Source organism: Stylophora pistillata, chromosome 4, assembly GCF_964205215.1.
Source record: "Stylophora pistillata chromosome 4, jaStyPist1.2, whole genome shotgun sequence".
NCBI lineage: Eukaryota > Metazoa > Cnidaria > Anthozoa > Scleractinia > Pocilloporidae > Stylophora > Stylophora pistillata.
The window spans coordinates 435,184-449,485 of record NC_142522.1 but is presented as its reverse complement, the minus strand read 5'-3'; the positions used below and the strand labels follow the sequence as shown (position 1 = coordinate 449,485).

Genomic DNA, 14,302 nt, shown 5'->3' with positions numbered 1-14,302 from the left:
CCTAAGAACGAATTGGCCATGGAGGAATGACGGGAGTCGCGCAAGGAACGGCAACAGACAGTGAATTCCCATTACAAACTACGTATGCTCACGCTACCTTGCTGCCGCCAAAGAAGTTCACTCCAACCGTCAATATGCAAATGATTAAATTTTTGTTTTACGACCATGATGCAACGCAATCACAGTGCGACAACGTTTCATGGAACTATTGTCGCCTCCGCTGACCAGAAAGAGTTTGTCAGTGCCGGTCGACCATGGCGGACAGGTTCTTGTTAGAGCTTGTTCTTATTTTCCTTGAGGTTATTGGGTTTAATTAGCATGGGATGCCTACTGTATGCCCCGAAATTTTTTCTTTTTAACGTGTCGTCGAGTCCTTCACATCATGAGCGACAAATCGGCGGCAAAACAAACTGTTCGCATCGCTACTTTCAATATTCTGGCCCCATGTTACAATTGGTTGAGGTGAGCTCATATTTTTGTCGCAACATAATGTTTACAGCGTGAAAAAACACACTTGCAGGTTTATCTTGTAATAGTTCTTCCCCTGTATCGCATGTGTTAAAGATACCCTTAGATGTCATCTTACTATGGAATTGCCAGTGTGGGACCTTAAATGCTGATAAATGGTCAGTGGATGGAATTAGGACATAAACAGACCTACCGGCACTACAATTTACTTGTGCATGTCCTTATGAAAATGTTTTTGAAAAATAAGGCTATGAATATGCAAAGTGTAATATTATTTATCTTGTAACATTTCAGCGGCTGGTGGGATCGCAGTGAAAGCAGTAACCCCAACCTGTACTTACCAAGATTCCGTGCCATTATTGATCTTATATCTAAACAGAAACCTAGTGTAGATATTATTTGTCTTCAGGAATTTTGGTTTCATGGTGATGTCATGGAACTTTTTGATTCACAGTTTGAGGAAAAGTAAGATCTGTTTCTTATAAGTTGTCCATCAAATTGATGTCTTTGATTATTGCTTGTACATGTAGCATGTCCAAAGTCATGTCACTGCATTCCTTTAAATGTGCAGCCTTGGGGCTTAGGACTCAATGTGCGATATGCATAGTACAGCAGTCATTCTACCGCAGTCATTTTGCTAATGTCCTTCAAAAGAAATCCAGTAGATTTCAGGTTTAACTAGTCCCACTTAATGTGCTAGTTTTCGTCCATTTTGTTGGTTTTTGCATTAAGATGTGACCATAACCATAATGGCTTACAGCTGGGTAAAATGTGATTTTGAGCTTTGCTTTGAACCTCATCATAACTGGGTCAAGAAGAGTTGAAATCATTTATAGTACGCCTAATGTAACCGTATTCAACTTACTTTCCCATTGTAGATACAGAATAGTAAAATTAAAGAGGACTGGTTTTAAGACAGATGGCCTAGCAATATTGATTGATCGCTCAATCAGGTAAGTTCTCTCATTGTTATATTCCCTCTTTATGATGCAAGGATGTGTAACAGGTACAAAGCATGGAAGGAAACTTTAGGCAGAATACAGACTGACTTTCTCATTAAGACCTTTGTTACAAGTTATGTCCTCAATTAAATTATTTTTCTTTTCTTTTCTCTTTTTCTTTATTTTTTTGTGCAGCATACTGTCCATATGTCCCATTCGTTTCAATGATATGAATCGCAGAGTTGCTTTACTAGTCCACCTTCTGTTGCCAAATGAGCAAGAGGTACTGTGTTCTGTGAATGATATGTATCTCAAAGTATATATCGGATTAAATCTGTTAGAAAGCTCCTAAAAACCTGTTATTGGTTAGAAACAAGTGCTAAGGGTTAGTTTAACCATAACAAATTTACTCTCTTGTCACATTAGATCGTGCTTATGACAACACATTTGACATATTGTTCAAACTTCATTGACCAATTGCTACGAATGGTAAGCATACATATGTACACAAAATATATGAGTATTCATTTGATAGTTAACTTGTAGATGGTAAAAAAATTTTGTTTGGTCAAGTCTACCCCATGATACTTTCCTCAATTTGAATTTTTCAGGGCTATAATCATACTTGAATTATCATTTAAAGTGTGCTTGTAAATGGAAGTATTTGTGTTGCCAGAATTGTAATTTTTTTTTTTTTTTTTTTTACAGTCTCAAATAAAGAGAGTAAAAAATGAAATTGAATCATATCAGCAGAAGTAAGTGTTAGTTTATGTGTGGTTTATGTTACACTTTTTGTTGAGTTGGAAGAATTAACTTGATGGTAAACTTTTTAATCAATGCTTGAATTTTAAGTACCTTCACTTTCTCTTTGTCTACATCTTACTGTAGAAATCTGAAGCTTCAATTGATAAAAAAAAAAGTTTTTACATGTACACTTTGAAGTATGATGATTTGATATGTCTAACACTTAAGTTGGGATATTTTCACAGAAATAATGTGGAAAATGTACCTGTGGTGCTAGCAGGAGATTTTAATGGCTGCCCAGAAGATGAGGTGTATGGCTTTGTGGTTGAAAATGGTTTTATGTCATCATACAAAACTGTACACTGCAAAGAACCTCATGTAACTCACAAGCTTTATAGTGGTGAACAGATACTTGTAGATTATATATTTTACAGGTGAGAGTGAACATTTTAAGATAATTTATAAGATTAAAGTCAATCTTTACCCAACAGATTGTAATTATGTCGTCAAAAAGGCTTCACTGAGGTTAAGCTCTCAAATTTAAAATAAGGATAGCCTTATTTTGATTATGATATTGAAAATGATACATGGCCTATCACATGAAGGAGGCTGTCTTGACTAGTATAAGTGAAATTGCAAGTCTTTTGTAACTCTTTCTTTTCAATCATTAACTTTGAAACATGATTTGTCGCAGTGAGATGATAAAAGCTAACTGTCAGACTTGACTGAGTCTACTAAATCGCTTGTCTTCACATTTTATTGTCTTTTTTTTCTATAGAAATCCACCTCAATGCCAACTTGTTCCTAAAAAATCCATGGTGTTGCCTGCAGAATTCACGGATGAAGTAAGATTAACTTTGCTATTATTCAGGGTTTCCTTAACGTTTCTGTTTTATCTATTTTGTATGATTCCATAGTTGTTGATCTGGAGTAAAATGGTGGGAAAAAGTTTGGTGTATATATAGTGCACGATATATGACCTACCTACATATAGCTCACAAACAAATCACTGGAAGTTCAGTTGGTTTGTAGATTATCAGACCATGAAATCAGATCAGTGATCAGAGGGTTTAAATCAACACAGATATGTACAGTTGGCTACTGGTTTCAACTTTTGCTTTATCTGATCGAATGGACAGCACTGTTTAATGAAGTTTGATTGCCATTCAGCCAATGCTGCACATTACTAACACAGATCCGCTTTATTTGCTACCAGGAGTGGCCCAAGGAGTTCACTTTGTCTGATCACAGGATGATAATGACAGAGTTTGAGCTTGAGACTAAACAAGAGGATCAACCTGAGACTCAGACGAGTGGTGAGCAGTTGGATGATGGAACAGTCTAACGGTCAGCTGGTTGGTCTGACTGTGGGACAGTTTACATTGACCAGTCAGACTGTGATGTGCTTTGTGAATCAGACAGTGTGACGATTAGAGAGTCTGACATTTATATTGTCTATAAGCCGGTTGGTCTGACTGTGGGACAGTGTATATCAACGGGTCAGACCGATTGGCAGTGTGTAAGTTTTCAGTGAAGACAGTCTGACACTGGTTCAAATACTGAACTAGTGAAGATCCCACACCCACTAACCTTAGTATGCTATGCTAATGGAATGGGAATGTAACATGAGTACGACACCGCATGTCAAACTGTGTTAAATGTTACACGTTATATTGTAAATATTGTTGGCAGCCGTTTGTAGTCAACACGCGATCGCAATGATTCATCTGCTCTCTAAACAGCTCCTACTTTTTCCTATAATCCAATGTACCATCGGTAATTACTCAAAAAGCGGTTGCTGCACCGTTCAGCAGATAATTATAATAAGCATGAAAAAATTGTTGTCGCACCAAAAAGCAGCACGCAACTTCGGGGTGACCGTTTGAAAAGAGTTTAAATAAATTGCAGATTTAACCAAATGTACTTCCAAAGCAGACCTGACTCGATGAAGGAGCTGATAAAACAAATCGAGAAAAACTAAACCTCAAATGGTTTGAGTTGATTTGTTAATCTAGCAAGCTATTTGTGTTCCCTTTGGTACTATTAGTTTTTGGGGAGCAATGTAATAATCCAAAGGTGACCAAACCAAAAGCAATTTCCGGATTTAATTTCTTTCGTGCTGTCTTCGCGGGCTTTGTCACCTGCTCTTTTTTGGTTTCCTTTCCTTTGTGAACCGTCTGCATTGATCGTAGTGAAGGGACAACCTTGGGCAATTAAATTAAGATATTCGCCGATGATTTCAATCATAACTTTAAGAGAAGAAAAGAGGAAAAATTTTCTTTGTCCTCGGGAGTAGGTGAACTTTTAATCATCGGAACATTTTTGAAAAGGGGTGTCTGGAAATAAGTTAGTTGCCATAAAGGGTGAAGATAAAGATTATTTTTTTTATATGATATGATCAAGCTATGTTCGATTTGTTTAGTTTGTTAAATGACTTTGCGTTGGTCAGATCTGTTCTATATGCACTCTGGCTGTTTATTACAAAGGGGCTCATTTTTGCTTTAATTGCCAACGTGCAATAACTTTTGACAACAGTAATTAATCTGAAAGTCTTTGATTACTTTTAAGTTGTTGGTTTTATCGAAAATGTAAGCTTGGTACAATAAGTACATGCAGGCATTGCTATCGACTCATATTTCCGCATCATTCTCAAGCTGGTTACGTAATACGAATAAATTATCATTATCTCATATCTTATTTAAGAAATAATTTGTAACGGAGATGTCTTTGGGAGTTTTGTTAATTCTTAACTGCGTTCTCAATGTCATCACTTCATTATTAGCTACTTCTAGAGACCAATGCGGGAAGCAATCTTGAGAACGTTCAGTTTTGTCTAAATGAAGACCTAGAAAACGTCTTCAACTGACTACAAGCGAACAAACTCACGTTGAACATGACTAAAACTGAATTCATGCTAATAGGGTCGAGGCAGAGACTGAATACTCTCACAGCTTCACCAACGATTAGAATGAACAATACTCAAGTGAGCCAGGTTACAGCTACAAAATCGCTTGGTGTATTAATAGACGATAAACTTGATTGATATAGTCACATCGAAAAACTAACGAAAAAGATCGCCTCTGGTATCGGGGCCCTAAAGCGAATTAGGCACCTGATCCCAGCATCAACCTTACTTCTCATCTACCAAGCTTTAGTATAACCTCACTTTGATTACTGTGACATTGTTTGGGGTAGCTGTGGGAAAACGCTACGAGACAAACTGCAGAAATTGCAGAATAGAGCACCCCGTGTGTTGACATTCTCTAACTATGATGCTGATGCAACTGAGCTACTCGAGTTTTTAGGGTGGAAAAATCTTGCACACCAGCAGGAAATCCATAAAGCCACCATGATGTTTAGATGTCTGCACGGGCTAGCTCCAAGGTATCTCTATTCAAAGTTTATGTGGCGTGACTCTGCTTATGACCTCAGGGACTCTGAAATTAAGCTTAATGTTCCACTACCGCGCACTAATTATTACAGAAAAAGCTTTAGCTATAATGGCGCCACATTATGGAACAGTCTACCAAGTGATATAAGGAACACAGAGTCTCGGGTTATTTGAACGTAAGATCAATGACATTCTTTAAGTCTAACGCACGGCATTCACGGAAAACAGCTTTAGTGTTATAGTATGTAGTTTTAATTTTAAATATCTTAGCGTATGTGATATGTATTTTTATAGGCTAATGAATTGATCGTGTTTAAATAAAGATTAAATAGAAATAGAAACCTTTCCATACTCTTGGCAATTTGGGCGACTCCGTCATAGCACTATCCTTTTCATGTTTTATTAGCCTGGCATTGACAGATTTTGGCGTAGGAACTCTTGTGCAGCTAATGTACATCATAGCAAGGCTGACAGATCGGTTCACTGGTGATCTACTGATGGTTTTTTTTATCATTTCATCGGTATTTGATGCTGCCTGTTTGCTGACCATCACAGCAATATATTTAGACCGACATCTTGCGCCTCGCCACCACCTCAGGTACTGTGTGTTCAAACTCATGTTTGAACCCTGTCCTTTACTGTTGGCGCGTTCAAGAGATAATAGAAGCTGTTAAAGAATAGACTAAGGGAATTTTACCATTTTGGACACTTTGATGTTAAGTTAAGTGAAACTTTAGTGAATCAAGATTAAATATTAGAGCAGGATTTATTCGTTGGAACACTGATTACAGTTCACAGAGCTTGATTACTTTTTGTACAAGAACAACCAACCCACCATTTTTTTGCCATCAGAACAATGAAGTACATGTTAATGGGTAGCACGACTTAATAGCAATCAGGCAAACAACAACTCAAAAAAGTCTTAAACTAATCGAGCTAAAATTACATGATTTGATATAATCATAATCGGTTGTGAAAAAGTTGAACATGATTGATCATTTTAGCGACTGCAGTTGCCTACCAGTGTTGGTTAAGAATAATCGCTCATTTTCTAAGGATTACATTCCACACTAAACTTGGCGTCAGTGACGATTTGAGGAAAAGCTAACCATGGACTTTACATGATATACTATCTTAAAACCTGGGGCGGATCCAGGGGTGGTTCGGTCGAACCCCCCTAAATTTCTCCTCAAAATGCTGGAAATCATGTTTCCGAAGACCTAATTTTCAAAATCTCCCAGGGGAGCATACCCTCGGACAATTCTCCGAACCCCCCTTGACTTAATCCTGGATCCGCCCCTGAAAACATGACTCATTTTTGGTAACCATGACTAACTGACCCTCCTGAGTAGAAGGTAAATACAAACCAGGTATTTTGGAGGTAGTTGCAATACAAATTCCTAGCAACGTAATTGAATCGCTGTTTCGACAGAAGACGGATTATTAGGACCGAACCCAATTACGTATGGATCATGTCCTTCTCTGCATGCGATTGTTTGTATTTTGAATGGATAAAATATAGATTATGAAAAATGTGAAGACTAAGAAGACTCGGTCGTATTTCTCTCTCATGGAATAAAAATCCCTACGTGGAAGTATTGGTGGACAACTTCGACTTTTTATTGGAATCTCTTGTGTTACTTTGGTCGACATCTTAGCTGTTGCTTTGCTTCATGTTACTAACAAAGAAAATTTTGTCTAATATTGATTATTGATAATTGTGCACAAATATTTGGTGTATGTTAAGTTTAACCATGGGTCGAACAAGTAGTAAATCTGTCGCCTTTTTTAAATAGAAACATTCCACCTGATTTTGAAAAAATCTAGCGCTGTGAAGCTTCCGTACAGTGTTCTTTGTCTTGATAGTCTTGCTCGTCAATCTTGGTCTTTTGTTTGTTGAAGAGAATCACAAGTAACTTGATACAGAACTCCAAAAATTCAGTTGCTGTCAGAAGAGACATTCTCACGAAACAGGCCTAACTGACCACCAATATCCGATATCAGTGAGGCTCCTCAACTGAAGAGAACAAAATTTAACACTCTTAGTTAGATATTAAATAAAGAAATTCAATGTGCGATCAACTGGCGTCATTGTTATCAAATTTAGGAGAAACCCATACTTACCATATATCCTTGCTTCTGTATGATATGCTCGCGAAACATAGATGAAAAATAAACATCGATTCTAAGAAGATTTTTCCAGATGGAGAAAAAAAAGTTCATTTGATGCTATGCAGGGGCGATTACAAGGCTTTGATCCTATGATGTATATTGATAAAGCGTCAGTCTAATCTTTAGTTGTTCACGTTTCTTCTCTTCGTTTAGTGCGAATGTTATGTTTAAAGCATTCGACACTTCGTAGTGTCTCCACTGATATTTTCTCTCACTACTTGAATGAAAATTTTAAATTTCCTCTAACCTTGTCATTTGGAAATGTAATATATGAGCTTCACTGAAATTTGTGGCCTTCAATGATCTTGCAAGTGCAGGCAGTTTCAGAAAGAGGTCTTCCCTAGTGACAAAGCATTACATCAGTCATGGACCTCAGTTTAATACTCTTACTTTCAGATAAGAGAATGTTGCTTTTTTGACTGCTTTTAGACCATCTTGTGACAGTTTGTCTCAGTTATGCCGGATGATATTTAATAACGACGATCATTCCACTTCTCTTGATCCAAATGGTGTTATAGATGTAGCTGATTCCGATTTCACAAGTGATTTAGTGCCACATATGGTACATTTACTGCCAGATATGTTACCCTTAAATGCTTATATGTTACGCTTGTTTTTCTCGTTACCATGTTCCCACCAATGGCGTAGCTCCGCTTTCTGCACATAAAACCACATACAACCCACAATTCCTCCATTCCCTCTGACGAAGGGCTAACGCTCGAAACGTCAGCTTATTCGTTATGGTGGCCAATTTACAATTTCAACTTAGTTGATATAACACATTATCTTGTTACCCCCACCGACGCAGCAACACAGTTTCTTAAGAAACTTTCAGCCTTTATTCATGTTTCTTAGCCGTCGAGCGGGTTGTTGGTGACAGTTTTTTCACGATTTCGAGAAAAATATCGTGCTTTCCATCCAAAAATCGAGTCCAAACGAGAGATTTAGTAAATATCTCACAGTTTTTGTAGATATGGCAAAAGGATTGAGCGTAATGAACAGAAAACTATTGTCTAAAGCCAGATATGCTTGACCTCTAACGAGAGTTTGTTTACTGGAGCGCTTGCTCTCCAGTTTTGTGTTGCTAAGATCGTTGTATCGAGTTATCGTTATATTGAGACGGGGTTCTGTCCCATACATTTTACTGTAACTTTTTCTGGGACATAGCGTATCTATCGTTGTGCCAGGAATATCGTTGTATATCGAGGATCGTTGTATCGGGGTTCCACTGCATAAAGATATGGCCACTAAATACATTGTGAAGATATAGTGATGAACAGAAAAAAAGAAGTCTTACACGACATCTCTGCAATATGATTTGATTCACTCCGATTTTTCCTTGATTTTCTTATCGCTGTGATATGATATTAAATCTTGAAATCTTAGTTTAGGAACCAACTGACGCCCCAAGAGATAGTGTTAGAAGTTTGACAAATAATTGCCCTCCGATCACAAAGGTCGGCCCTTCTACGGGAAATAAAATTATAGCCTTATTGGAGTATTTTTGCAGAAAGAGTCATCTATGTGGCTGTTTATTTCTGGTTCAGTCCCTTGAAAAAAGATTCATCATTTCTATGGTTTCTTCTAGAGGTACTTTGCAGCGTGAATTACCCATTCAAATCTTTCTTTGGCCAAAAGTCATCATGCATTGTGATTTCAAGTTTCAGCGCCGCACAACGTGTTAAAATATTAAAGTAGAACAATCTTAAAACTCACATATAAATGAATGTTTTAGTTTAGTCTACGTCCTTTCCGAGCCGAATGTCTGTTTTAAGTTCCCACCATTGCAAACTTGCTGCCCGTTCGTGAACAGAATGATTCAGTTTTACACTGAAAATATGATATCCGAAAGAGATAGTAAATTTGTGAAATTGGCGTTTACGGTTCTCTAAGTTCCAAGCGAGAAAACCTATTCACAAAGTTGAAAACGCTAAAAAGGGTTACAGGTAGGATAGCAGGTAGTGACCAAGGTTTTTCTTTCATTGCACAACCTTAACGACCTTTTTACAATAAATATTTGACATGAGTCGAGCTTGTGGCTTGACCGGGCCATTGTTGAATAAATAATCAAGAAAAAATTGAATACAGCTGTGGCTGCAACTGAAACGACTCGGCTTTCAACTAAACCCTAGTGCATACTTATCTGAACTGAAAACTGCAAGTCGATCATTTGAATCCGAGACTCGTCACAAAATGACAACGTGTACTGACAGCAACACTATACCAGAACTTCCAAAAATAAAAACAGAAGCAGATAAATTGGACTGCGCTGTTTGTGGGGACAAGTCGACCGGGAAACATTATGGAGTCAGCACATGCGAAGGTTGTAAAAGTTTTTTCAAGCGCACTGTCCGAAACAGTACATCATACACTTGCCGTGGAAATAATAACTGCACAGTGGATAGAGACAATCGAAGCCGCTGTCCATCTTGCCGATTTCAAAAGTGCCTCAGCACCGGAATGAAGAAAGAAGGTAACCGTATTTGTTGATATTCAAGTTCATAGTCTTCATGTTTAAGATAGTATACTTTGTTTCAAAAAAGGCTCTCAAGACTTCTCATTTCGATCATCCCTCTCGGATTTTCTTTGATCTTTTTTCTCTGATTTTGCATTAATTTTGACGGAGCTTTTCATTGTTAATGAGTAATTGACTATCATTAACCATTACTTACTTGGTGAAAATCTCTAGGTTTTTTTCGAAATTTCAACTCGGTTCACTATTTATGTTTTTAAACAATAAATCAAAGTGCCATTTTGTTATATTCATTTTAACAATTGAAGAATGATAACAAAAACAGCCCATTCTTATTTCCACGGATCATCAACAGTTTTGTTTCGTTTACATCACTTGAATGTCCCAACACAATTTCAAAAAGATTCTCTTTTGGTAATACTTAGCTGGAAAATCTCTAATTTTCTAATAAATTCTCCCATTGCATAATAATTAATGCCCTTAACGACCTTATGGAAATTAATGCCCTGCTTTCAATTAGTACAACTGATGTCATTTTTTGTACAATAACTTCTTGATCCACAGCATCTAACAGCACCATGACCTCGCTTTGACCTAATCAATTTTCGTCCTGTCATTCAAATCTATTAACCAATCAGATAGCAGTTTTGGCAGATAATTATCAGAACAAATTTGAAAAGAATTCGAAAACTGAACTGAAGGATTTCTTGTTACTTAATTATAAAGTTAATTTCTCTCAGCTTTTGAATTCCACGAAAGCTTTCTCGTTATACCACAAATGAATCAGCGTAATCAAATTTTAGATTTTTAAATCCTTATCGGTTACGACTTTCTTTGAAATTAACCAGATAAAAAACCCAAATTAATGAATATGATCTTTTTATTTGTGCAGCTGTACAAACAACTAAGCTACCCGCTTTTCCTGGCTTCTCCTTCCCGTATTTTGGAGATCCCAGTGGGCTTTACGCACCGGGGCTTTTACCATTTACATTCCTTCAACCTGCGCTGTCCAACCCAGGGAATATTCACATGGGAATTTTCCCACAACCCCAGGGAACTTCTGAGGTCGTTTACGAGTTGGCCGCCCATGTGCTTTTCTCAGTGGTGGACTGGGCTCGAAAGCTGCCAACATTTAACAACCTGGTAGAGAGCGATCAAATCACGCTACTTAAAATGGCGTGGAGCGACCTGTACGTACTAGAGAGTGCCCGCAGTCCAATTCACCTTTATATGCAGCAGTTGTACGCCACTGCGAACATGCAGGCCAGGCAAGTGTCCATGGAGAATATCCTTAAGCGAATGGAACATGCGCGGTTGTTTCAGGACCAGATGGAGAAAGTACGCTCACTTGGAATGGATCTGACGGAACATTTTCACATCAAGTGCATCGTGTTGTTTCGAACGGGTAAGGAAGTCTATGTTATCGATGTCAGAAATTTCAATTCATTACAATAAGATTTTCCTCAGTTGGTTGAAGTAGTTTGCTCGGACCGGGGTACATTGATAGAAAACATTTAATACCACTAAATATTAAATGAAAGCTTCCGTTGGATCTCCCCTGACGTGCCTGCATTTTACTGCTTTAAGCAGGGATGAACACTCTCCTAAACAAAGTTAACGAGGGGTGGAGCCATGATAAACAGGTAGCAATGTAGCAATTTAACTGATGCTTTTAAAAGTCACTAAACAAATCATTCACTACAACTCTGTGAGCCTACTAAGCGATTTCTACCTAATGTCCCCACAGACGGTTCACCAATTACACAGCCGCAGCAGATTGAAATCCTCCAAGATACCTCACAGGGTTCTTTGGAGCAATACATCAGAACCCAGTACTCCAGCCAACCCACACGCTTTGGCAAGCTATTGCTCATGTTGTCATCTCTGAGGAAAATTGAGCCCACGGTGATTGAACAGCTGTTTTTCGCCGATGTTTTGCGCGGAGCATCGATGGGAGATGTGCTCAAGAAGATGCTTACCAGCAACTCGTCAGCGCCGATTGTTCATGGTTCCTTGATGGCATGAGTGGCATCCTATAACCAGCCAATGGACCTATTTAAAGAGAGAGTTGAATATTGAGCTAACAAAATAACGAGTCGCCATTAGATCAGCCTACTTCCAGTTTGATCGCTAGGCTTTTTGCGATTCTAGGAAACGAACTCTGGAGACAGGCCGAGATTGCTATCAAAGTGGGGGCGAGAAGTCAAAAATAGTAGTTTGATGTTAACTCTCACCAAGTACTGAATCGATTTGATTGGTCGAACAAGATGATGCAAGAGGAAAAATGACTTTCGTGGTCTAAAGATGTCCAAGAGTCGCACAACATCATCATAACTTACTATGCTCCTTACATATCATCTGCACTGAGGCCTTTATAAGAAGTTTTTTTTTTATTTAAAACAATTATGCGTTTTTTTAGATAAAAGATTTCATTCCCTTGAATAAATGAAAGAATTACCATGACACATGGCAGAATAATACCAAAAAAAAAGTGATGAATACGAAGTAAACAAGAAAAATGTGAATATTCAGGTGACAATGACAGATACAATGACGACAATGATAACGATGATGATAGTCACTCTGGTGACATGCCGAATACATGTATGCTCGGATATTTTACTACAGTGTGTTTGATAAACCTCTGCGCGTCAAACAATTTATTTCTAAATAATCTATGTGTGAACATAATAACATGAAAAAAGTATTTTATCATAATAATTCTTTAAAATTTATATGAAAATATCGTGTACCAGAATACAACGAAATCAAAAAAAAGAATTATCTGGATTGTCTATATCATGGCTTGTTTCTTCAAACTTCAGTACGAGACTATTTTCTATACCGACCATTCGAGCATTAACCTTCGAAACGTCGACTTCAGAAACTCTTTACTCTAGGACCCTCTGGCCAATTTAAATCTATTGACTCAGCTGATAAAACCAAATATCCTGTAATTCACCCACCAGCCCCACCAGCCCCACCAGCCCCACCGCCCCCGACACAGCACCACAGTTTGCTTAGAAAGTTACCCCTTTCATATTCAGAGGCAGCACTAGTTATAGAGCCTGGATTTAATGTTGTAACTAAGCATCCAAATACTTCGAGACGAAAGACTGAGGCGCACATGAAAATAACTACAATGTAATTAACTTTCGTTTTACTGGTTTTTCAGTTTTGGAGCCTCGCTAATGATCCGACTTTCCTTGCAGCATTTAATATTTTTTTATTTTTATGCTCGTGCATTTTGGACGACTTCGAAAAGAACTGATTGAATTTTCGTCATTGTTTAGTACCACTTGTCTGATACAAAGAAGATTGTAAAATACTCCTGTCTAGATGAACAGGTCTAACAGGGATCCTGACTTAAGAAGTTCAATTGAACTCCGAACTCTGTTGGCAACGTCGAGAATGATGTTGGCAACTGATATCGTCAGTGATCTGAGGTGATTTTTTGGTGTGATTTCAAGAGATAGTCCTAAAACTGTTTATTTCATGAATTTAAGAACCGTTCATTGATGGTAAGGGGTGCTATACGTCAAAACTTTCTACTTATTTATTTTCTTCTCACACCCGCTTACCTCAATTTTTTTGCAGGCATCTGTTTTGAAGATTTTTGAAGATGTTCAAAACTTGCTAATCTAGAGAGAAAAGATCCTCTTTTTATCGAATTCGCGGCAGGGATAAATATCCACGGATTTCCATTTGGAGAACATGACATCGTCACTACTTTTACTAAGTTGTATCTGTCTGTCTTTATCCCATTCAATTTCGGAACAGTTACAACACATTATTTGTACTGGCATGTATACCAGGTTTTGAGACTAGCAACGTAACCCTTGGTGGTTTGTTTCTCCTCCATTACAAAGGCATTGACAATGAGGACTGCGGTGATTTTAATGCCCCTGGATTAGGTCACGCTCAGGCTATGATATTCGCAATAGAAAAGATAAACAGTGACTCGAAATTTCTCCCAAACATAACATTGGGCTATGACATACACGACTACCGTGGAGGGCTGGAGACATGCAAGAGATGACAAATTGGTTGTGAGCTTGCTGTCAACTGATATGTCAAAAGCGTTTGACTCACCGCTACTACTGAGTAACAACA

General features: G+C 37.9%; 2 protein-coding genes and 1 long non-coding RNA gene across 3 annotated transcripts; 2 read left to right on the top strand and 1 right to left on the bottom strand.

Moving 5' to 3' along the window:
• The first annotated feature begins 221 nt into the window (after positions 1 to 221).
• LOC111343383 (uncharacterized) lies at positions 222 to 4,843 on the top strand. The gene is made up of 9 exons (XM_022950585.2): positions 222 to 462; positions 763 to 933; positions 1,347 to 1,421; positions 1,605 to 1,692; positions 1,836 to 1,898; positions 2,118 to 2,164; positions 2,399 to 2,587; positions 2,932 to 2,998; positions 3,370 to 4,843. Exons 1-9 carry the CDS (start codon positions 335 to 337, stop codon positions 3,496 to 3,498), a joined length of 957 nt encoding a protein of 318 aa, XP_022806320.2. The 5' UTR covers positions 222 to 334; the 3' UTR covers positions 3,499 to 4,843.
• Positions 4,844 to 6,291: 1,448 nt separating this feature from the next.
• LOC148731959 (uncharacterized) lies at positions 6,292 to 9,615 on the bottom strand. Its single transcript, XR_016000290.1, has 3 exons — positions 9,433 to 9,615; positions 7,964 to 8,056; positions 6,292 to 7,561 (listed from the first exon to the last, which is right to left on the bottom strand). It is a non-coding gene; the product is annotated as an uncharacterized LOC148731959 (long non-coding RNA).
• A 168-nt stretch (positions 9,616 to 9,783) lies between these two features.
• Positions 9,784 to 12,988, top strand: LOC111345219 (nuclear receptor subfamily 2 group F member 1-A). The gene is made up of 3 exons (XM_022952531.2): positions 9,784 to 10,189; positions 11,082 to 11,594; positions 11,937 to 12,988. Exons 1-3 carry the CDS (start codon positions 9,910 to 9,912, stop codon positions 12,212 to 12,214), a joined length of 1,071 nt encoding a protein of 356 aa, XP_022808266.1. The 5' UTR covers positions 9,784 to 9,909; the 3' UTR covers positions 12,215 to 12,988.
• The last annotated feature ends 1,314 nt before the right edge of the window (positions 12,989 to 14,302 follow it).

What these genes read in the sequence shown, in the direction of transcription:
- LOC111343383 (XM_022950585.2), top strand. Translation starts at nt 335, where the DNA reads ATGCCCCGAAATTTTTTCTTTTTAACGTGTCGTCGAGTCCTTCACATC. An exon ending in GATTCACAGTTTGAGGAAAA is followed by an intron (nt 934 to 1,346) that starts GTAAGATCTGTT and finishes TTCCCATTGTAG; the next exon opens with ATACAGAATAGTAAAATTAA. An exon ending in GTAGATTATATATTTTACAG is followed by an intron (nt 2,588 to 2,931) that starts GTGAGAGTGAAC and finishes TTTTTTCTATAG; the next exon opens with AAATCCACCTCAATGCCAAC.
- LOC111345219 (XM_022952531.2), top strand. Translation starts at nt 9,910, where the DNA reads ATGACAACGTGTACTGACAGCAACACTATACCAGAACTTCCAAAAATA. An exon ending in CACCGGAATGAAGAAAGAAG is followed by an intron (nt 10,190 to 11,081) that starts GTAACCGTATTT and finishes TTATTTGTGCAG; the next exon opens with CTGTACAAACAACTAAGCTA. An exon ending in CATCGTGTTGTTTCGAACGG is followed by an intron (nt 11,595 to 11,936) that starts GTAAGGAAGTCT and finishes ATGTCCCCACAG; the next exon opens with ACGGTTCACCAATTACACAG.